Here is a 22,777-nt window from a genome sequence, read left to right as displayed (position 1 = left end):
GGTAACAGATGCTTCTGCTCCCATCTTCTCCTACCAAAACAGCTTTGCAGAGTAGCCTCCTTACGCCATGGGGTCCATCTGCCCCTCCTGGGAGAGACTTGCTGGGACCAGGGCTGCCCCCAGCCCAGTGCGCTCCCCCAGCTCTCAGCACCAAAGCTGCCCCTGCGAAGAGATGCTCATGAAAGATTTGTCTGTGATGGTGAAACCAGGGGTCTCCTGTCCTCATAGCTCTTCTTTCTCTAAGCAGTTCATTCCCTGGGGTCGCCAGGATTTTACTAAGAGGGACAAAAATAGCCCAAGGGAATGAATAGTTCAAGAGCTGACTAAATCACCAGCACACCCCCACTGCTGGGGACCTTCAGGAACTCAATTCACCCTCCATGATTTGGGCTGGTTGTGACTTACCCTGCCACGTACTTGCATATTTTATGTGCAAAGAAGCCTGCAGGAGTGCATGTTGGCGCCTTTGGAGAAGCCTGGGGGTGCAATCTGGTGCACCTCAAGCACCCCAAAAACACCAGCCGGGTGTGGGAGCTGCCCCTGCTGCCTGGGCCAGGCAGGTGAAGCCAAGCACCCCAGTGGGCACTTCCCAGCGCGGCCGCAGCTCCAGACCCTGCAAAGGCCCTTTTGGAGGATGCTGGCTCCTCCAAGCCAGAGTGAGGGCAGTTGTTCCCAAGGGTGGGTGAAGGGCTGCTCTCTGTCACGCATCCCCCTTCCCCCTCTCCTCCTGTGCGGGCCAGAGTTCAGGGTGACGAGAGCAAGCTGTCCAATTTAGGAAGGGGAGGAATTTGGTTGCCCCATCAGTCCCAGGAAGTGTTTGGGTCAGAGGGGATTGGCAGGAGGAGATTTCTAATCCTGGGGCTAAGCCAGCACTGAGTGGAGCTGGTGCTAATTGGAACCAGTCCCAGGGAAGGGGAGGAAAGCCGCTGCTTTTAGAGGTGCCTTGCAAAGCCCCTGCTTATCAGTGCTATAGGAAATGCCACGTCCTAACCTTGACAAGATGCTATCGTGAATGTAGCAGGCAGTATCAGGCTAGGCCATGCGTCCCCCTAATTCTTTATTTTTCCTCCTTTCTGCTGTTCACAAGCCTCATTTCTTCTTCCTTCCCTCCACGGCTTAGCAAAGCTACCCCTTGTACTATGAGCCAGCTTTACTGAGCTCTTAGGCTGAGGCCTTAAACTCTCAGCTTCCTTTCTGGTCTCTTTCTCCCTGAGCACTGGGATGCTTCCCACCTCCAGCTTTTTGTCCAGCCACCTCAGAGCAGCTCGCTAATTTGTGCAGGCTTGACTTAGGGATGAGAGGATGAATCAGTTTCAATAGGGACCAGTGGAGTGCCTAGTCTGGGTGTAGAAATAAACGGCAAACCACCCACCCCCATCATAGGGCAGCCCCTGGGGAGAGCGCTGACTCAGGGGAGGCTTTGCTAGAGCTCATGGTCTTTGGGAGTGTGCCTAACTGCAAGGGAAGCACTGGAGTTCACTTAGCATCCATCAGTATTTTAGAGAAGGTTTTCTTTTTGTTGTTCTGTGTATTTCCCTAAAAATAAACGGTCCTGCAGGTTGTTCCTATCTTTAATTTTCCTATTAGTCACCACAATTTAGCATGGGAGACACCACCTCACACAGAAAGGCAGGACAAAAGTATTTAGGGTAGCTCAGGGGGGCTCAGATTTAGGGTGAAATGAATGATTTCTATTCACAGAAATGTTTTGTTTAGTTACAGGCACTGGAAAAAATGCATCCGGTCATAATTTCAAAATTCTGATTTTTGTCCCACATTGAGATGTAGAATGCAACGTCTCCAGGCAGCTGGGGATCTCTTGATCTGCCATTCCTGGCAGGAGGGAAGGGACCCAAATGCCCTGCTCCCAGCCATAAGCTCAGCATGAGCTTCCAGTGTTGCTGTGTGTATATTTACACACGCACATAGTGAATGCTAGGGTCTCCCAAGTGCTAAAAAAAACTACAAACTTCTTGTGTACTGTGACAAGAGCCCTAAAAGCCAGGCCTCAGATGGGGAGCCCTGTGCTTGCCCAGCAAGAGGAGACAGAGCAGCTTTGCCAGAGGAGGAGGCAAAGGGGCAGGGGCTGGCCATGGGCCTGGAGCAGCGTCCCAGTGCTGCCTCCTCCTCCTCTGTCAGCACCGAGGGGCCACATGTTCCCTGCCCACTGCTTTTTTAAAACTTCCTTTCCCAAAGAAGCTACCAGGGTGGAGAGATCGTAAAAAGTTCACTCTCCTGTCACCAAGGCACCCGTTCTTCCGGGGCCAGTGGGCAAAAGTTGTTTGCAATTTCCTCAGGCCATGACCTTTGTTTTGACCATGGCGGAGGAGGGTTGCAATCCATCAAACCCTGGCCTGGTCAGTGCCCAGGGCTGGGGAGAGGGCTGCCTTCAGCTGGTGGAGGGGGGTGTGCCTGTCCAAGGGGCACAAGGACAGCGCTTTGCCCTTCAGGTTTGGTTGAGGGGCAGGGGGTCCCCGTGCTGCTCACTCCGCTGGCAGCTCAAACTTCCCCATGGAGGAATCAGTGAAGGAAACTCGCCATGCCAAGATTTGCTCCTGCTGGAGAGGTTTGAGAGCGTTTGCTTTAAATTTATTTCCTGAGAGGGATGCTGAATCGCAATGTGCTGCATCAGCAGAGTGGGGAACGATGTCTCGCAGGGCTCGTACACAGAGCCAGCCCTGGCAAATGGTTGGCTACATCAGGACAGTACTTTTAGCAGGAGCTTGAACAAAAAGGGAAATGCCAGTAGATTGATCATCTCCAAAGCCCCAGTTGCTAATGGTCTCTGACATTTCCAGGCTCCACAGGCTTTTAGAAAATCCCATACCACTATGTTTTTTGGGAAGATCAGCAGCAAACTAGAACCATCCGCTGGGAAGCGGCTCCCCTACGCGTCTCCAGTCAAGTTCCCAGGGGGGCAATTCATCCCAGGAGCACATGTTCCTCTGCACCGGGTGTCCCCTTTGAAGACATACCTGCATATGAAATGGATCTCCCCTGAGGAAATGCAGCCTGTGCATACCAGTCTACCCCACTTCCCTTGGCCGCCTGCCCCAGCTCACCTCCCTCTGATCTCCGCTTCCCAAGGGAAACACATCCTACTGCACTTCCCTGCTGCTAAATACAAATTCCCTTGGGAAGTTACTTCATCACAAACCCACCTCAGTCAAGCCCTTGGAGAGCCCCTAAATTTTGGGGTCAGAAAGGAAGGGTTTCGGTATTTCACCTGGCCCCTTGTGTAACACCAAGCATGGCCTTGCAACACCCAGCCCATCCTCTCCAGGCCAATCACTTGCACCGGAACCAGAGTACTTTTTTTCCCTAGGAAGGAGCTGTGTGCTAGTTTCCAGGCACAGCAGACCATATTGTGGGGAAATATGCTGCTTGGTTCCTTGTTTGACGAGGATCTGCTGAGCTCAAGGAGGAAGAGACAGACCTTTTACATCTTGAGCTGAAAACCTTGTGCTGTGTGTGGGAGCAGCTCTTCAGACTAGGAGGAGGAAGAGGAAGCCACGCACAATCTTGCCAGAAAGTCTGTAGACAAACCAGACCTCTTGGTGGGCATCACCCTCCTCTACCACGTCAGTCGTCATCACACTCTGTAGCCTGTGGATGCTGATGCTGCTCCTCTGCAGCTCTCTTCTCCCCCTCTCATCTCTCATCTATACTTGTGTACCCACTGCCTTACTTGCTCTAAACCTGACCCTCTTCTCTGCCCTCATCTGCACACGCATCCCCAGCACCCACTTCAGCGCCCAGCTTCCTGAGAGCCAGCCCAGAGCACCAAACCCCACCTCCCCTCCTCTGGTTGACCTGGTGGTGAGAGTCCCAGGTGTGAGACAGCTTTGAGAGCACCCAACTTCTCCTTGCTTTCCTCCAGCTGCCAGGAGGCTGTTACAGACCGAGTACAGTGATGCCATCCCTGAGAGAGCCAAGCCCCCCGTCACCAGTCTGCCCCATCAAGAGGACACCCTGGGCAGGGCCAGGGGCACCTTCTTCTTGAGGTGAAGTGGAATGAAGCCTACTACCGAAATGGCCTTTTTGTAGGGGTCAGACCAGGGCTTGCTCTGCTGGTGTGACCCACTGTGAGCCAGATATTGAGTCCAGAGGGGGTGAAAGCAGTGACCACTGCACAGCCACATGTGCCAGCTGTGTACGACTGACAGGCATGGCTGTGTGCATTGTGCAGCAGGGATGCCTGCAATTTGGTGACATGGTGGTGAGGGGGTCACAGTGGGACCCGCTCTGCTGCAGTTTTAGGGGAAGCTGCCCCCCTATCTGGGGGGCTTCTAGGGACAGGGCTGCTCCTCTCCACAGAGACAAAGATACCCAAATTCAGCCCTCTGAAAGACCAGAAATCTGCCAGCAGTGCTTGTTGCCAGAGCTTGTGATGCTGGCATGAGCCCAGGCAGGGCTGGTTTCTCTGTTTGCCAAGATGCAGGTGATGTTACTTGACAGTCATCTTTAACTTAAAAAATGTTGCCTAAAAATGAAGAGCTCATACAACCTCCCTGCTCACATGGCAAGGGGAAACAAACCCTTTATCCTTGCAAGCAAATCTCTTGGTTTTCTTTTAAAGTGCTTGAAAGAGCAGCACAGGGACTCAACGTCTTTGGCGTCCCACCACACGGTGACCACCGCTGTGGCTGAACAGGGCCTGCAGCTGCAGGCTCGGGCTGTTGACCAGGGCATTTTGTACCCTGGGAGCTGGCCCCAGGCCTGCTGGTGTTTAGGGTCCACCATTGCCAAAACACTAAACATGACCCCTCCTCACCACCCTGCCCAGTCTGTCCCAGAGGGCCATATTGTGCCATTGGGGTTCAGAGTGCCCATTTTCAGGCCTCACTGAAATTGAACCCAGGCCATGCACCCCAGAGGTCACTCTCCTTTCCCCAGGTCCTGCTTTAGCTGAGCTGCCTCCAGCTGAGGAGCCCCTCCATGCCGCAGCCACAGCTCCAACAGTGCTCAGAGCAGTTTGGGGGGCTGAGGCCAGGCACCACAGCACGCAGCCCAGGGGCACTGGCAGGCGTGGGAACACCGGGGATCTGGACCTTTTCTCTGGAGCTGATGCCGCCAGCCTGCTCTGAAGGAAAGGGTGCGTGGAGCATGGGAAACAGTGATCATCTTGCTTTGGATTTCCATCCCCCTCTCCCAGTCACGCATGTCTCTGGGACTGCCCTATAGGCAGATGTATGGCGGATGCCCAGATGCCAGATGTCCTGGGAGATCAAAGTTGCTGCTCGCTGCATCCTCAGTTCACGCGTGCGTGTGCACACACCCCTGCGCCTCCCAAAAGCCTGATAACTTATGCTCTCTATCTTCTCTCCAAGATATTTTCCTTCCCTTCCTTTGTTTGTCTTCCAAACCCTCTTTCATCTCTGGCACTCCCCACAGCCTGGGCCACGCAAGGGGAAAGGCATCCTTTGCTCCCACTAACAGCATCCAGTGGTGGGGAGGGGGGTGGTGAGCAGGGGGGTGCCTTGCGGGTTTCCCATCCCTTTTCCCTGCTGCTGGGATTTGCCACTTTTTGGAGTGGGAGATGAAGGGACCCCTCACCTATGGGACCTCTGCGGTACCCCTGCACCTCTCATCCCACCTTGTGCTGCTGAGAGGAGCTGAGGGGTGTTACAGCTCCACATGGTGACTGGGAAATCCTCCTCAGACATCTGCCTTTGGCCCCCCCACAAATTTTATCCCTTTTAGCCCACCCATAGTCCTTTGGGATTTTCCCAGTCTCAGCCTCTGGGGAAGCCCTGAGACCCTCGGAGATAAACCAGGGACCAATGCAATGCCTCTAGCACAGGGAACTGCTATGCCCGTCAGCACAGAAAGCCTTTTTCGCACATCAGAGGTCTCCAAAGTGGAGTGCATGCCAAACAAAACACCACTGGGGTGCAGGAAGAAAATACTGTTTGTACTACTAATAAATGGAATAAAATGACAACTATTTAATCTTAATCTCATCCTTTTTTGATTTCTTTTTTGTGTATGTTTTATAATCTACATAATGTTAGTACAGTAGCACATGTATATAACTAACACAGAGGAGTGGGTGCCCTCACATGCCTCTCCAATCCATTTTAGATGAAAGCAAAGCAGAGCCGTGGCTGCCACCAGGCACAGCCATGTCCCTCCTGTCTCCCCTTATCAATGGTGGTGCCTGGGGTGCCCCAGCGGGTGGCCAGCCTGTCCCCACGGGCAGCGTGAGGGGCTCTGACTTGACATTCTGGCCAAGGGGATGGACATCAGCCTGCTACCAGCCACAACAAGAGCCATCTCCACCTGGCTCCCCAGCCAGTGCACACAGCCGCGGCTTCCAGTCGTGCGTAGCTGGTGCTTAATGAAAAAGGGAAACGCGAGATGAAAAAGGAATGATTAGGACAGGGCAATAAAACCAATCAGATGCAGGAAGATATGGTAGCAATATATTAAATAAGGAACAGAAAAAAAAGCCAGATGGTGGCTCTGACTTAAGTTACAATTCCAGATGACTTTGCAAGAGGTCGCTTAGTGGAACTGAAAGACAAATGGTTCAGGCTGGATGAAAGTGAACACTTCATGCCTGCCGACATAATGCATACAAGGCTGAGAAACGTCCCGCTGCAAGATGGCATTGACACAGCTGGAGTAATAAAATTTTTAATTTTTTGCAATAGGTTAGCACCTTTAACTTGTACTGCAGCAGTAGTCACTGTTAATGCTGGGATGAAAATTTCAAAATGCAAAGATTTTTAGAGGATAAGTGAGGAAGTGCTCATGCTCTTAGTCAAGGATGGTTTCCCCCCTTGACACAGCATGGCAGAGCTTCCTCCATGTGGTTTATTGCCACATGGACATCCTCGTTGTTAACAGTTCTTGTGTGCCTGGTCCTAAAATCCAGCCATGCTGTGGGCCTGGGAGACCTTGCTGCTCCAACAGCATTTCTGCCCCTAGGGACCATTTCTGTGCAGTGACTTCTCCCACCCCAACCAGCACTAGTGGGATAGCCAAGGGGCCACAGCAGATGTTGCAGGAGCCCTTGCTGTCAACCCAAATTTCTCATTGCTCTGTCCTCCCACCAGATCAACTTGCCAGCAGTCTGGGAGGACTGCGAGAGCTGCTGCTGCTCTGGAGCAGCACCCACTTACCAAAGGCTGCACAGTGTTTTACATGCATGGATGCTGTGTGCAGCTCTGGGGGAGCAGGTATTTGTATGAGGTTGCATTTTTTTTTTTAATCACATATGTGCCTCTGCACCATGAGAGTGCCATAGTGAGTAGCTGTAAATATGCTCATACAACCATGGGGACAGCTGCATGTACTTTTGTGTGTTGTGCAGATGGTGGGTAGGTAACTTTGGTGTTTGTGGATACAACAGCATCACCCCTCCAGGGTGTTGGATTCATGCTGATTACTACAGCAATCTGCAGGGGGTGTGTGGGGCCGCTGGCTGCAGGCTGTACATACAAGGTGTGAGGAGTTTTGCCTGTCTGGGCAGCATTCAGGCCTGAAGAGCATAACCATCAGAGAATAAATGATTAAATGGTTGCTTTAGTGACTCAAGTTTAGCCTAGCATCCAAAAATGATATGATCCCAATAGGCCCTTCCATTATGAAACTTTTTTAACCAGTCCATAAGTTATCTGTGGAGCTCATTGCAGGATATCTGAGAAGCCGCTTGATTTCTTGATTTGAACAAGGAAATATCTCTGTGTTTAAGAGCACCATAAAATAGTATCACAGTTCTAAGTGCTAAAAGCCTTCCTGGTGGTATCTGGAGTATCATGACTCAAAGCCAGTCATTAGCTGAAGTCAGGAAGGAATTTATTTTTGTTATAAAAACTAACAGGACCATTTCTGGATTCTTGTGCCTTGAGACCAGAAACACCGCTGCTGCTGGGCGGCCTTGGGCTGCTGCATGCAGGTGAGTGCATTTTGTGTGCAGGGAAGGAGACCTGTGAGTGCAGGGGTGGGTGCCACCAGCGTGGCTGAGAGAGCAGTGTCTTTGCAGTCAGTGTGCCTGTGTCTCCTTCTCTGGAGACATTCAAAACCCGCCTGGACGCCTTCCTGTGTAACCTCATCTAGGTGCTCCTGCTCCGGCAGGGAGATTGGACTAGATGATCTTTTGAGGTCCCTTCCAATCCCTAACGTTCTGTGATTCTGTGTGCCAGTGTGTGCACATGTGCGTCCGTGTCCCCATGGTGCAGCTGTGTCTGGGCTGTCCTCTGCAGAAAGTCGACATGGTGGTTGGGAAAGGAGCCGGGACTCACTGGCTGGGATTTTTTTGTCCCCTGAAGATGCTGGAAATTTAGCTTCAAGATCCTGGAGGGTGGGGTGAGATCTCCTTTGGACTGGGGAGGTGCAGAGACATCCAGGCTGTCACTTGATGCTGTCATGAATCTCTTTGGTGTGGGGATGCACTGTCCTCAATAAGCTCTTTGTGCCTCAGTGAGGGCTCTGCAATCCTACACCACAGGTGGTGGCAAGGATGCCTGGGAAGTCACTCAGGGTGAAAGGGGCCTCCCAGTTCCTGCTGTCCTTGCCCTGACTAGTGATGCTACTGTGTTACTTCAACTGCTCAGAGCAAAGAGCAGAAGTGTGGAATGAGCAGCTGCGCTTAAACTGCTTAACATTATGTGTGTGTGGGGGAAAAATACTCATAATTTAATTTTTAGACATTAATAATTTTCTTGTGCTCCCACTCAGGACTTGCTTTGGGAATAACTTCTACCATTTTGCTGCTGATAGTGAGGCTCCCCTCTCCTTCTGGAGCCCTCTGAGGGGAAAGCGCTAGCCCTTCTCCAGAAGATGTTCCAGGAAGGTTTTATCTGTGGCGGGTCCCCACTCCAGGGTTGCTGTGACCATCTGGGTAAAAGTGACCTTTCCTGGGAGAAAGGTGCTACAATCAAGCTCCAGGCAATGGTCCTGCAGTTGGTATTGGGTTGTGTATGTGCGGTCACTTGGTGTTTAGGTAGGGGCTGTGTGGGCAAGGGACACCCTGTAGAAAAGAGGTGACCTCATGCAAACACTCTTGGACACAGGATGGGAAAGGGCCTTCAGTAAATGCTGGGAGAGAGCACCCTTAATAGGTTCACTCTGCAGTCTCCCACAAGGTATCAGCCTTGAACTACTGAAAATAACGTGGTAGCCCTGATTTCCACACCTTTTGATTTCCATCATGTAACATAGGCTGGGAAATTACATTTTTTGGCACATTCTCAGTATGATTCCTAACCTGAGAATGCTCCTGTACAGATGTTTTTCCTTGCTTTCTCTAAAGCAAAGCCAAAGAAGCTATATGGGATGCTCTGAAAGAAGAGAGGCCTAGGAGGACAGATTTGGGGTTTCCCAGCCAGCTCTACCTTGGCTGAGAGTGGTAGAAACTTCCCAGCCCTGGAAAGGCCTTCTTGTCACGGCCTGTTCCCTGCAAACATGTTTGAGAGGCACGATGGGAGACCCCACCTGCCTCTTCGAGCTGCCTGTATCAAACAGCAAACACAGCCAAACCGCTCTGCGCAGTCTGTCTGGGCCCTCGCTCAGGGCTAAACACCTTTTGCCAAGTTGCTTTACTGCAGTCTCAAATCTTTGCTCCCCAGAATAGCAGCACTAAGTTCACTTAACCAAGAAAAATTCTTTGCTTTGAATTTTCCTTTGGAGTAGTTTGCTTTTATTTCCAAAATTTTCCATTCTTCGTTTACTGCAATTTCTGTGGAATTAAATAAATGGCTAATTTCCTCTTAATCTCTGAGATTATTTTAGGCACAAGCTGTGGGTCTACAGAGATGGCTCCAGCCTCATTCTACTGCGTGCACTATTGGTCTGTGTAAGGTGCTATCCAAAACATTCCTATCTTCCAATAGAGATGCACATTCTTCTGTTCCTAATGTCCTACTGCTTGTTAACATCAGCAGACCAGGACAGGGGCATGCAACAAGTAAGGTACCCTCCTTCTGCCAGCCTGCCTCTGGCTGCATGCTGGGATCTGCGACCTCTCTGGACAACCCAAAGGCCTGTAGCTGGGCTTTCATAGCAGGATTCACCCAAAAGCTGGATTCTCACTGCTAGCTTTTAAACAAGGCTTGCTGTGGGAAACACAGCCGTGCTTTCCTCCAATACTGGCTCTCAGCAGGGAGCTGGGCATTTAAACAGGCTCACCCTGGCACTACCAGTTTTCTGATGGGTGGCACTCACCCCTGGACAGCCAGCTCAGAGCTCCCCTTCAGAAGTTACAGCTCTATCAACTGTTACTGCCTTAATAAAGACATTGAGGCCTCGGTTCTCAGTACTTTCTGGTTGGTTTTTTTTTAGTCTCTCTCACCTTGACACTTGCGCACACCTCCAGGGATCATTCATACAGCATGTGTCTCTCTGATTAATGTTAATACCTCTCAGTGTGAAATCTAAGTACCAAAAAAGAGGTTGTGACTCAGATGTGCAGTAACATTTTAAGTCCTCTGCTGATCACTTAGTGTCAAACCCGCTCTTAAATTTTCCTTTGCCAACTGTGCAGAACAAGTGCAACATTATCTATTTCCCCAACCCCTTTTCAAGCACTAGACAGAACCAGCTCTGCACTCTCCATTAATCTGCGGGGCTTTCCTCTCTCATCACAACTTCATTCTTTTACCTGAAGCCTGATTTAATGCCTCATGCTCTGTATTTGTTCAGCTTCTTAACATGCTGATCTGGCTTAGGGCTTGCTCACTATACCCAAGTGGAATATTTTGCATACTTATACAAAGATGAATAAAGACTAATATCCTCATTGATTTGCCCTATGTCATCAGGTAAATCAGCAAGAAAAAAATAATGTGCATCCTACTTAATTTGCTTAAATCAGCAGTACAGCTCAAGTAATGAAACAGTGCTGCAACAACATTCCAGTCGGAACCCTGCAATTCACCTGAAATGCTGCTTTTGTTTCACATATTACTTGTAAAAACCTGTGTCCAAATGCAGAAGATAAGCTTGGATTGCTAACTACACTAGGTAAGCCTGGATGGGCTAGTCCAGGCGTTTTTCTCTGCATCTCTAAAGTAATACAATACAGTAACAGCCTCTGTTACTGGGATGAAGGACAAGGATGTTCCAGGTAATGCAGACACCATTTTTTTTGTAATTAAATTATCTCATGTGGTTGTTCCATGATTAAAATTAACCAGTGCTTCTTGTAACACTTGCAGGGAACTGCTGGTGTGGGAGGAAGCTCCTGTCACAGCTGACATGGCTCAAGCTAAGAGCACCTGTAATTCCACTAATAAACCAAGTAAGCCCAAGTGCTTCAGTCAGCCTGTGGTGGGGCAGGGGGCACTAAACCACTCATCTCAGAATTCAAGTGCTACACACATAAGGCATTCAGACCATTTCTTAAGGACCTGCTTTGAGTCACTGCTGCCCAAGTGATTGACTAACACTAAAAACACACTTAAGGCCACTATTTTTAATATGCAAGTATGCCAGTGGTTATTTCTTCTACTTTCCTGCTCAGGAAGATACAAGAGGATATACTACATACTTTCCTCTGATAGTTTTGTAAATAGCAACTCCAGAGTAAGACACTTAATTATTTTGCTTTTCAAAAATATACAAGATCTGGATTTGTGAAGGTCCTGCTACCTTCCTGCTACCAGCAGCCCACCAGGCCGTGTACAAATAATCCCTTTTTGTCATAGCCAAGCATCTTTATGTTATTGGTATCCGAGAAAGTCTTGGTAACTTCTAACATACATTTTTAACTGGATAAAACCTACCTGAGGATAACATAATATGGCCTGCAGTGATGTACAACAGAGCCATCTGTCTCTTCTGTGTCCCAAGCTTTAGCTTATTCTGCCTGTGCCTTTATCTACAAGCATTGCACCATTGCCTGTAGTAGTTTTCTAAGGGAAGCAGTAACACTACATAAAACTGCAACAACATAAAAACTACACTTTTGAATGATGATGGCCAAATCTAGGCCACTCACTTCTACAGAGATTATCTTACAATCTGTTCAAAATCTTTATATTGAGCATTGGAGCAAATATTCATAGTGCGTATCATCTAGCAAAGACTGGTAACCTCCTCTTGTCTCACCCCTCAATATTTCATTTCCATGTGCTGCACTCTATTTCAAGATTTTGAGTTCCTGCTCCTAGACTGTAGAGAAAATAAGGACTCGAATAAATTCAGCTGCATTTCCAAAGGACTGGCAGATAGCCCACTGAGGAGTTGGATGATACCATCAGAAAGGACCAAAACAAATCTGTTCCAAAAAATACTATTTGAACCAAGAAACACCCTGGTTAAGTATGCACGTCTAAAGGCTTTTCCTTTACTACAGGTGTGCCACAAAAGCAGAGCCCAGTGCTTAGTCAGGAAGCTTCATCACTAACAATTGCAAAGCTGTAACAACTATCCAAAAATCTAGAAAAACTAGGACTTTAGTCCAGATAGAATTATTGCCCAGCCACGGCATCATAGATTGAAATGCAAAGCACTAGAAGAATAAATATCATAATCACCTACGTGGAAAACAAGAACTGGTACCTAAACACAAGAGTGAGGAGTAGTACTTTTATTTTGTCAGAGGAAATCAAAAGCGTTTCTTTCAGAAACAGATTAAGTTTGAATTCAGGATTTTCTTAGCAGTTAATCTCTGTTTTAGAGAAATGAGGCAGTGAAAGGCTTGTCTAGCATTTAGAGTCTTTGCGAGAGGGCATGTAGCTCATCTGGAGAGGAAAAGGCCTCAGGTTAAAGACATCCCATAATGCAGAGTTGCTGCAGCTTGGCAAGTAAAATTCCTACCATTCCTGAATCACTGCAATACTTTGAGAAGACGATTTCAAAACATATTCAAGTAGTAATTCAAGTAGTTTCTTCTTTCTGTGAAATGAGTTTCAGAATAGTGCACTAGATGAAGTCAGGTATTCTGGCAGAGGCTTGCAGTGTGGAAAGTTACCTCAAGAATTTTTCTGTCCTACACCATAGAAGGTAGAGACAATACCAGTCATTATGGCAGAAGCAAAGAAATAATCATTAGTAAAACCTAACAGTTTAGGTAATGAATATAGTTACATTACTGCTATTTAACTTAATAGCTACTCTAACAATAGAGAGAATAGTTGCAACAGAGTCAGCTGTTGTTCCTCAAGTCCCGAAACACAATTACTAAAGAAGTGAGGTTCAGATTTCCTGCACAGAAGCAACAAACTACCTGGAAATGGACTGTATTTGTTATATCTAAGTAGCGCAGTTGTGTTACTCTAATTCTATCTTGTGAAAAACTGAGGGACTAAGCAGCAAACTACTGACCCATCTTTTATGAAGAATGAAGCTCATCCTAGAGTCCTGTTCAGAAGGCTTGCGTACCATCCAATGTTACTCAAGCAAATAACTTGACAGTACTCCATGTACTTGTATTCTGGCTTCACAGAACAGGTCACACAGCCCTCAAGTAGTAGCTTATACAGCCCACTTCTTCAAAGGCTGCTGTCAATCCCCCAGAGAGAAGCTACAAAGAACTCCATACACACACACATTTTTATTTTAATAAATAAAGTTTTACAGGCTCAGGCTTTTTTTTTTTTAAATCACATATACAGAACAAAGAAATGCCTGACCAAGTAACAAGAATTAAACTACTAAACTTGGGAAGGAATGCATGCCCTCTATGACACTGAAGACCTTGAGTGAAAAGGGATTTCCTATCGGCAGCACAGTAATTTACTTCACAGATTAGACAATTTGAAAGAGATGTGGCCAAAGCAAAGAGAGTGACCCTAAATGGATCACTGGTCTTTATAAACCACAACAGTGCAAGGAAAGCCAAGAGACCAAATGCCTTCATTTTCTAGTGTCACTGCTGGATGAATATGTATGTCTTCACATCCTTTAAGCAATACATTCTAACCACAAGTAGAGAGGCTAAGCACAGCAGGTATGCAAAATTATTCCATTGGAGAACAGATATTGGATGACAAGGTAACATTATATTTCAAGATTTTAAACTAGCAGATGCTTTTGCATCCCCTTCAGTATGGCAGTGGAACAGATCCCACCTTCTCTCATAGAGGTTTAGTCCAAAAACTTCCTGTTGGCATTAGCACCAAAGAGAGCCACTCTGATTTCTGGCATCATCTGTTGATAAAGAAAACATCAGTGATATGCAATGGGCAACACAATGGCTGTACATTCCTCATTGCAGGCGCTCTGTGATAGCTAGGGCTAGGCTCCAAAATTAAGAAGTCAATTCATTTGAGTTTTCTGAAGCCTTTACCTGATCACACATTGCTGGCTACTCTATAGACTTGAAGGATTGCCAGTACCGCAGCATAAGAAAGAGATGCCAGAGCTACTTTTTCTCCACTAGAGTATAACAGGTCTCAGCCAAAGTTTCTAGCACTCAAGCTAGCTTCAGTAATTCAGGTTAGCCTCAGCATTTCGATATCTTGACTGTAGTGTAGTCATAACAAGTTTTTCAGTATCATAATTTCTAAAGTTTTATGCTTAACTGAAAAAGCATAATTCTGGGAAAAGCCATCTTTGTTGTAGAGATGCCCAAACAACAAGTAATTTACTTCTTTCCATTCAAAAATAACTTTTACTTGTCATCCACACTGAAATCTGATCTCACAAACTATTGTGACAGTTAACACATTGGAAACACTAGGACTTAATTACAAGGCAAAACTAGTTAATTATATCTTGTTCACCTTAGCTGTTAGAGACACTCACCTGCTGGGCTACAAGGTCAAGGCGACTTTCCAGGGTATTGGAAACCTTAATTTTCCCATCGCTGTTATAGATTTCAACACCTCCAGCACTAGAAAGGGGGAAAAAAAAAATAATCCGTGCAATGAATGGTACATCTCAAAGTCAGAATGTGACAGAGTTATTACCCTAAATCAGTGCTTATAGGCAAGTCAGATACATAGATAAGATTTTTATTTAAAAAAACCCAACACTTTTTTGATCATATCTTAATAGGAATCAGCACAAAGTGATCCAGTGAAGTAGCAGTGAAAAGCATCTTTGGAGTTACTAAAGACCACAGCTACATACAAGGGTCCTCATTAGCATGATCTAAATACAAGCAGAGCTATGGAATTTGTCACTTCAAAACAGCTTCAGACTCCGTATTTTATTATTAATAGACAGCTTTCAGATTTTGAAAAGTGAGGAAGAGTGCTAGAAGTGTTGTTTGCTGGCCCATATATAAAGATAGCAGACTATCAGAATATACAGCTTTGTGCCATCTACTTTATCATACTACATGGAAATAGAGCCTTGTAGACATAGCAGACACAAACCCCATCACGTAATTATCTTGCAGCACCTTATGACTCAGTTTGCTTCATCTTGAGGTAGAAAGCATGGCTACATCCAAATTGTCCTTCTTAAAAAGACCAGTAGTTAAGTTTCTAACTACAATTATTCTCTACTTTAATACTGTGTATCAGGCTGGAGGTTGCACAAAATTTCTATTGACATTTTTGATTCCGACAGTGGTTGTCTGGAGGAAAATGCAGAGTCTGCACTGTACTAATACAAAGAAGTGCCAAATTCCACTAGAACAGCAGCAGACACACTGCAGGGATATTTCATACATAATTTTCTGACTGTTCGAGTAGGAGTTGTCACTTAAAAAGCTGCATTAAGTTAGTGGTCTGTATAAAAGACTCCCATTTTCCTTACATTTCCTCTGGCAGGAAGTAGTCTTGATCAATGTGAACATCCACATCCCTTTTTGTGGCATTTTTGTAGATGGGAATGCTCTTCTGTACAGCAGCCTAGGATACAAGATAAACCTCTAATTAGCATTGACAAATGTTAGCATACCCCTTGGGTTTGGTCACTCAATCATTCATAGTCAAAAATGAAGGGAATTGGGGCTTTTTTCTTTTAATTAAGCAAATGCATTTCAGTATGGCTTTTGAGCCAAAACCAATTATCATTCTGAATACTGTATCAATGTCTAAAGTTTCCCAGGTAATATCCAAGCATGCAAATGATCTCCAACTTGAAAAACATACTTCTTCCTTGCATTGTATCTGTGGCACACATGCAGCAAGCAAAGCTTATTTTCATAACACACATGAGATCCCAGCGGCAAATCCTTGCAGTTAGGTCCCAGCTTTTGTGAGCAAGATACTGTCATACTATTTGAGGTGTCTTACCTTAACCATAGGGAGATCCTGTTTCCTGCACCGAACAACTATTCTGGGCTCAAGCAGCTGGTAGAAACCCTGCACAAGATAACCATTATAGTATCAGAAAAGAAAAATTTAATTGTCTCAGAACTATTTAACCCCAAGAAAAGAAAGGACTTGATCAATTTGAAAATGAAAACCTGACAATATTAGCCTCTCTTATTTAGTTTTTTGCTAGCAAGTTCATCTCATGCAGACATTCTGAGAGGACAGCAACTATATCTGGGAAAGAGCCTACAACTGTAAATTATGTGTTTCTTTGTTAGCTTCAAGTTTGAAACTTAAGTGCAACTAAACATATGTATCATAGGATTGAGTTGTTTAGACAATGTACATGCATACAAAAAGTCCATTGCCGTCTAAGTAGACTGAGCACACAGCCAAGCTGACGTTCTTCTGTGCAGCTCTTAGACAAGACATGCAGCAGTTTCAGGTGTCTGTTCTAATAAATCCTGCCTCACAGTTTCTGTAGTAATAGACTAGAATAGGTTTAGTTTCAGTTGGAAAGGACCTACAACTATCATCTAGTCCAACCGAGAGTACCGATGAGTACTGATCCCTCACTGCATCAAATCTAGTAAGCCAAGACAGACATGGCCAGCTTGCAAGAGTGCGACAGGTTTGGTTGACATACAGAAATACCAGACCCAAGTGTGACAAAGAAACAACACTGAATTGGAAGCAAAAGCTGGTAGGAAACACTTAAGAAAGCTCTGCCATCAAACCTCGGACAGGAGAGCTCGTGGCTGGCTTCTGCGAGTTTATAGCAAAAGGACCAATTCATACCAGAAGGTGGCAACAGTGGTCGCACGACTGACCCTGGGCAATGCTCATTGGCTTTTTAGTGGTTAACTTCGAGGGGCTTGAGGTCAGTATTTTAGTTAAGCAAAGCTTTGATTTCCTCTTTGTATGTCTGTCAGATGCATGCCATACTACAGTAAATTTGTAAAAAAATTTACAAGTCTCAAATGCAGAAAAGATTTTAAAAGTGGGTAACTACTGACTTCCAGGTTTGAAGAGACAGCTTTTGCCAAAGGTGCATTTGATCAAACCAATTAGTACAGAAGCTTAAAGTATGTATCCTAAACGTGTGTGTTACAATGTATGTGCTTATCTGCAGTTATTCCTATAATGGAACTGCTGCTTGGTATACCAGGTTTTACACCTCACAGAAAGCTGCAGCCTTATCTGTTCAGAACCCAGGACTGAAAGATACAGCAGAAGCAATGTTTAAAACTCAAAGATAACACAGCAACATTAGAACTAGACTGCAGTACAACTGTAACGTACAGTGGGTTATGTTTGAAGAAAGGGACCTGGGAGGACAGGGCTACAATTATCTATTTGTTACAATTTAAATATTTACCTGTAGAACTAGTCCGTCCAGCAGTGTCTGGTACCTGGCAGTATCCTTCACCACCTTGGCAAGTCTCTGCTTGGCCTCGTTCAGCAAATCCTACATTCAGAAGAAAGCAAATCAGCAGAGCCCATCTGTTTGGCATTTGGTTTCATGCCTACCAACTTTCTGTACTCCTATTATAACTATCACACCCTGCCAACACGTAAACGTACACTCCAGCTGGTCTTCATCCAAGTTAGACCTTCATTTCTGTGCATGGTACAATATCCTTTCCAAACGGTTCCCTTCTCCCTGCCCTGATCTGAACCCATTATAACCTGACAATAATTTCCCTTTCATGAAAAAGGGAGAGTTCAGTAGTAAAAGGATAGTAGTTATTATATTAATTCAGACAGACAAACTAAATATTTTGTAAATCCTTGCCTAATGAAAACTAATAAAGTTTTGCAAATAACTAGTTTTTTCAGCTTTCCGGTCGAGCAAAGAAACCTAATCTATCTTTTTGTCAAACAACATTCAGGTTAGGTATCTTTTAATTGTAAGTAAATGCAAGTCAAAATTTAAAAGTGAAAGCTTATTTGTAATTTCAAGTAGCTGGTTTTGACTATCTTTATTCAGCAAATCAGTACCAGATGAGATTGGATTTTTAAGAAATTTAAGTCCACTCAAATACAGTTTCTAGAACTGAACCATCACAATTACTCCAGATAAGAAATTGTATGATTTGGTATAAACCTTACTTTACTGTGCTGCTTCATAGTATTAAAAAGAATGGTGCATGTTAACACAACCAGTACCAGGATATAAGACTATCACAATTTAATGCCACAGTCAAACCTAGGTATATTGTCAACCCTAGCAAGAGTAACAGCATTTCTGTAGCTGCTCATCTCTCTCGTGTTCGTGACAGAGGCCAAAGATCTGATAAGGGAAGAAAAAGCTAGCAGCATGTGACTGTAAATGTTTTAAAATGAGGAAGAGTGTTATACATTACTCAGAAGCATGAGGCTGAGTCAGCTGATAAATGAGGAAGAGATTACCCAGCAGAGACTACCACAATAGAGTTAGCTTTTTAGCCACCCACCTTCCTCCTCCCTGTGCATACAATCTGAAGTTTGAAACTAGGTTTAAAGAATCAATAAACTGGTGATTTTCTTCTGCTAACTCCTCTTTTTCATGGCAGCATCAACTTGAGCAACATTACCCAGATTTTTATTTTTGACTTCTACTGGTCTCGTGGCTTTTCCAATAGCTCAACAGCACCATCTAGCAGAATATGGAACACAAACTGTTTCTGAGACAGGGCAGGGATGCTAGGAAATCTGCAAGCTGTGTAATGAGCAGAACGAGAATACACTACACGTGATGCAAGATAAACATCATAAGCTTGAACTAAGACTAAACATATCCTGCTCTGATAAATGATCGCTCACCCTGTACACCAACACACAGATTGGCCACCAATCTTTGCACAAGAAGCAAAGCTTTTCATATACTAAGATCTGCTAAAGGAGACAGAAAAACACCATTAGCAGTGTTTTAAGCCTACTTGCTTAAGCCATGTCAGCTTTAATGCACAAATGTTGCTTAAGGCAAACAGAACTGCAAAGTTCTACCAACTGTGCAAGAGACATCCTGCCTTTAAAGAAATAAGCTATTGTCCAAATGATAGATACAACATTGCCTGCCATGTTCCTGGCAGAGAACTGTATTTCCCTAAAAATAGCAGGTAATAGAAACTGTGAAAATAAGCTAAAGCAGGTTAGAGAAGCTGGATTAAACCCTTAATGACTTTTCACAGCAGCTGGGAAAGCCATTTTCGTATGTTGAAGCAAACATCACTCAATCACAAGTCATTTTTTTTTTTAAGAGAACAGTTACGAATATTTCCGAGCAGACTGTAGAAATAGAACCTCTGTGTCTTTACTACAGAGATACTCACTGCAATAAGGTCATCCCTTGCCTTCAGGACCTTCAGTCTTGCTTGATTCATCAGGTTGGACATCTGACTGCAAGTTGCATGATAAAGCTGAATCAATCCATCAGACTTTGACATAAGAACTGCACATATTAACTGTATGCTTTACATATAAAGATAACAATATTACAACATTTAATAACAAAGCCTGTTCACCTGTTTGAATCTGTTTCTGAATTTGCAAAAGTATAATGCAGAACCCTGTCCTCCAGTAAAGACCCATCAAAACTAAACCTGACATGAACATTTGTCCCCAGAGTGGTAGATTGGGGTAGACTTCTGGACATTAACTAGACAAAGAAATATGAAATATTTCTTATGAAATATGAAATTTCACCACACTTACTAACAGTTATACTGTTGTAGCTCACCTTTGATAATTTATACACAGAGAAAACTAGAAACTTCATAATTAGAACTAAATTCAGTTTGCCTCTTTGCCAGGAAAAAAGTTTCGTATAAAATAAGCAATAAAATGAGAGCTCAGGCTCTGAAGTCAGGCACATAACCTCAGCAACTCACATTTTCTTCTGCTGTTCAATTTGTTTCTCCTTCTTTTCGTAATACTCCATGATTTTCAGCCTCTGTGTCTGAACAAGGCGGCCCTTTTCAATGTTGAATTCTTCTTCTGCCTATAGTAAAAATTAAATAACTGAAGTGGAAATTGATTCCTTGGGCTGAAAAAAACAGAATCAAAATGAAACATTCATAGCTAAGCTAGGATGATACAATTTATGGTTCCACATAAACAAAATATTTCAACAAATACTCAAGTCAAAGGGAGTTCAGGATGTGTTCTGCTGAACTAGAACCTTGCTTGCTAACTGAGATACACCTTATTTTATCAATCTACTGACAGATGTTTCTTTGTAGTATTTATTCCTCAGGCACAAAATTACCAAATTTGTATATTATAAAATGAGTTTTGCTTAACAGTACATCTGAGTTTCAGGTCTGATTTGCTTTTGTGGAATTGGTCTCTTTTCTAGCTAGAAGAGATTCTACCTAAAACAAGCTATCCAACCCTCAGTGTCCAGAAACTTCATTATTGCAAGCAATTCTTACACAGGCAGGAGTGACTGTATAGCTATTACTTTTTCATAAAGCCTAGCCAGACAACCTGTGAAAACACATGGCAAATTTCCCTATTTATACCTGAGAATCCAATCTCAACTTCTGTCTTCTCTTTGTAGATCATCAGGAATAGCTACTTTAGTACTGATAAAATATTTGCATAGATCTAAATGTTTAAGGGAGATTAAATATTATTAGTAATCCATAATGCTGAGTCCAATACTAACAAGATATTTCAGTACAATGCAGACTGTTAGGGTTGTAGGGCACCATTAATCCTTCTGTAGCAAATGTTTATATTCTATCACCAGGTTAATATTAAACTCAGTTTCTTGTGGCTTAACCTAAGTGAAGAATTCTGCAAGTAATTCAACTCATGCCTTAAATATAAATTTATGTTTTCGTGCCTCAGGATACCTACTAAATCACAACCTAGAATTAAGTCTGCAGGTCGTGACGACACAAGTACAGTTATGAACCTGCTTACAAACTTTCACCAACAACAAATTGACCAGTTTAAATTTCATCTTTTATCATTTTGGTACATGTATGAATGCCTGTGCAAGATTACTAGCATTATTGCTTTAGTTTACTAACTGTCTCTGCCTGACATGCTATGGAAAATTAAATTTAAAACAAGTAACAGCTTTATGACAAACCTTAGCAGAATTCATAATTATGCAGAGAACTCAGTGACGTCAAGTTATATAGGAGGTGGGGGAAGGTGTTCCAGTCTATTCACATTACCACTCAGCTCTCCCAATTGCTTAAAAGAAAAATAATCAGTGAACTTGCATATGAATAAACCTATATTTTACTTTGACCAAACTTTGACCAAAAAATAGCTCCAACTTAACAAATAACCACTTATGTTGGTATTATTATTTTTTGCAATGCAAACACTAAACACGAAGTAAGCTGTATCTCGGACTGCTCTGACTGCAACTATCAAAACAGGATGCCAGATGCAGTCTTCCTTTTGCACTTACTGACATTGAACTTCCATTTTTACCTTTGCATCTATTTCTTCAGCCTTTTCATTGGCTTCCTGCTCAATGAAAGCCATCATATGCTTGATCTGTAACAAAAAAGAGAGAATATAAAATATTTTCTGCTGGAAATTATTTTGATGAGTAATGCTGCTTTTGTCAGGAAATTACATACAGGTCAAAGAGTCTTAAGACAATAATTTTTTTGTTTTTCTGGGGGAAAATGGGTAAACAACATGGAAAAACCGGGGGGAAAAGGAAAAAACTGGAAAAAAAAGGAAAATTGAAAAAAACTGAAAAATCAAAGGGAAAAAAACCCAAGAAAACCGCACAAGAAAGGCGGGGGGGGGGAAAACCAAAAAAGAAAAACAAAACAAAACAAACCAAAAAGAAACGGGGGAAACTGGGAAACAGGAAAGTGGGTGGGTAAAAACAGGTAAAAACCAGAAACTGGGTAAAACCGGTAAAAAACAGAAACCGGGTAAAAACTAAAACCCAAAAACGGGTAAAAACCGGAAACCCGGTAAAAACAGGGTAAAACGGGTAAAAACCGAAAACCGGGTTAAAGCGGTAAAAACCGAAAACCGGGGAAAAACCGAAAACCGGGGAAAAGCGGGAAAACCAGACAACGGGGGGAAACCCGAAAACCGGGGTAAAGCGGTAAAAACCGAAAACCGGGTGAAAACCGAAAACCGGGGTAAAGCGGTAAAAACCGTAAACCGGGTGAAAACCGAAAACCGGGTGAAAACCGGGTAAAAACCGAAAGCCGGGTGAAAACCAAAAACTGGGTAAAACCGGTAAAAACCGGGAACCGGGTGAAAACCAAAAGGCGGGTGAAAACCGTAAACCGGGTAAAAACCGGGTAAAAACCGGAGACTGGGTGAAAACCGAAAGGCGGGTAAAAACGGCAAAAACCGGAAACCGGGTAAAAACCGAAAACCGGGCAAAAACCGGAAACCGGGCAAAAACCAGAAACCGGGCAAAAACCGGGCACAAACCGGAAACTGGGTGAAAACCGGGTAAAAACCGGAAACTGGGTGAAAACCGGAAACCGGGTAAAAAACCCAAAACCGGGTGAAAACCGGGTGAAAACCGGGTGAAAACTGGAAACCGTTTAAAAAATGGTAAAAACCGGAAACCGGGTGAAAACCGGGTGAAAACCGGTGGAAACCGGGTGGAAACCGGGTGGAAACCGGGTGGAAACCGG

The 22,777-nt window shown here is 44.4% G+C and overlaps 1 protein-coding gene across 1 annotated transcript; it reads right to left on the bottom strand.

Annotated features, from left to right (window-relative positions):
* Positions 1–13,482: 13,482 nt before the first annotated feature.
* ATP6V1E1 (ATPase, H+ transporting, lysosomal 31kDa, V1 subunit E1) lies at positions 13,483–21,656 on the bottom strand. The gene is made up of 8 exons (XM_010190990.1): positions 21,594–21,656; positions 20,030–20,139; positions 19,472–19,538; positions 17,536–17,625; positions 16,137–16,205; positions 15,655–15,749; positions 14,695–14,782; positions 13,483–14,097 (listed from the first exon to the last, which is right to left on the bottom strand). Exons 1-8 carry the CDS (start codon positions 21,648–21,650, stop codon positions 14,035–14,037), a joined length of 639 nt encoding a protein of 212 aa, XP_010189292.1. The 5' UTR covers positions 21,651–21,656; the 3' UTR covers positions 13,483–14,034.
* Positions 21,657–22,777: the final 1,121 nt, after the last annotated feature.

Source organism: Mesitornis unicolor, unplaced genomic scaffold (assembly GCF_000695765.1).
Source record: "Mesitornis unicolor isolate BGI_N332 unplaced genomic scaffold, ASM69576v1 scaffold25198, whole genome shotgun sequence".
NCBI lineage: Eukaryota > Metazoa > Chordata > Aves > Mesitornithiformes > Mesitornithidae > Mesitornis > Mesitornis unicolor.
This window is presented reverse-complemented; position numbering and strand designations above follow the sequence as displayed.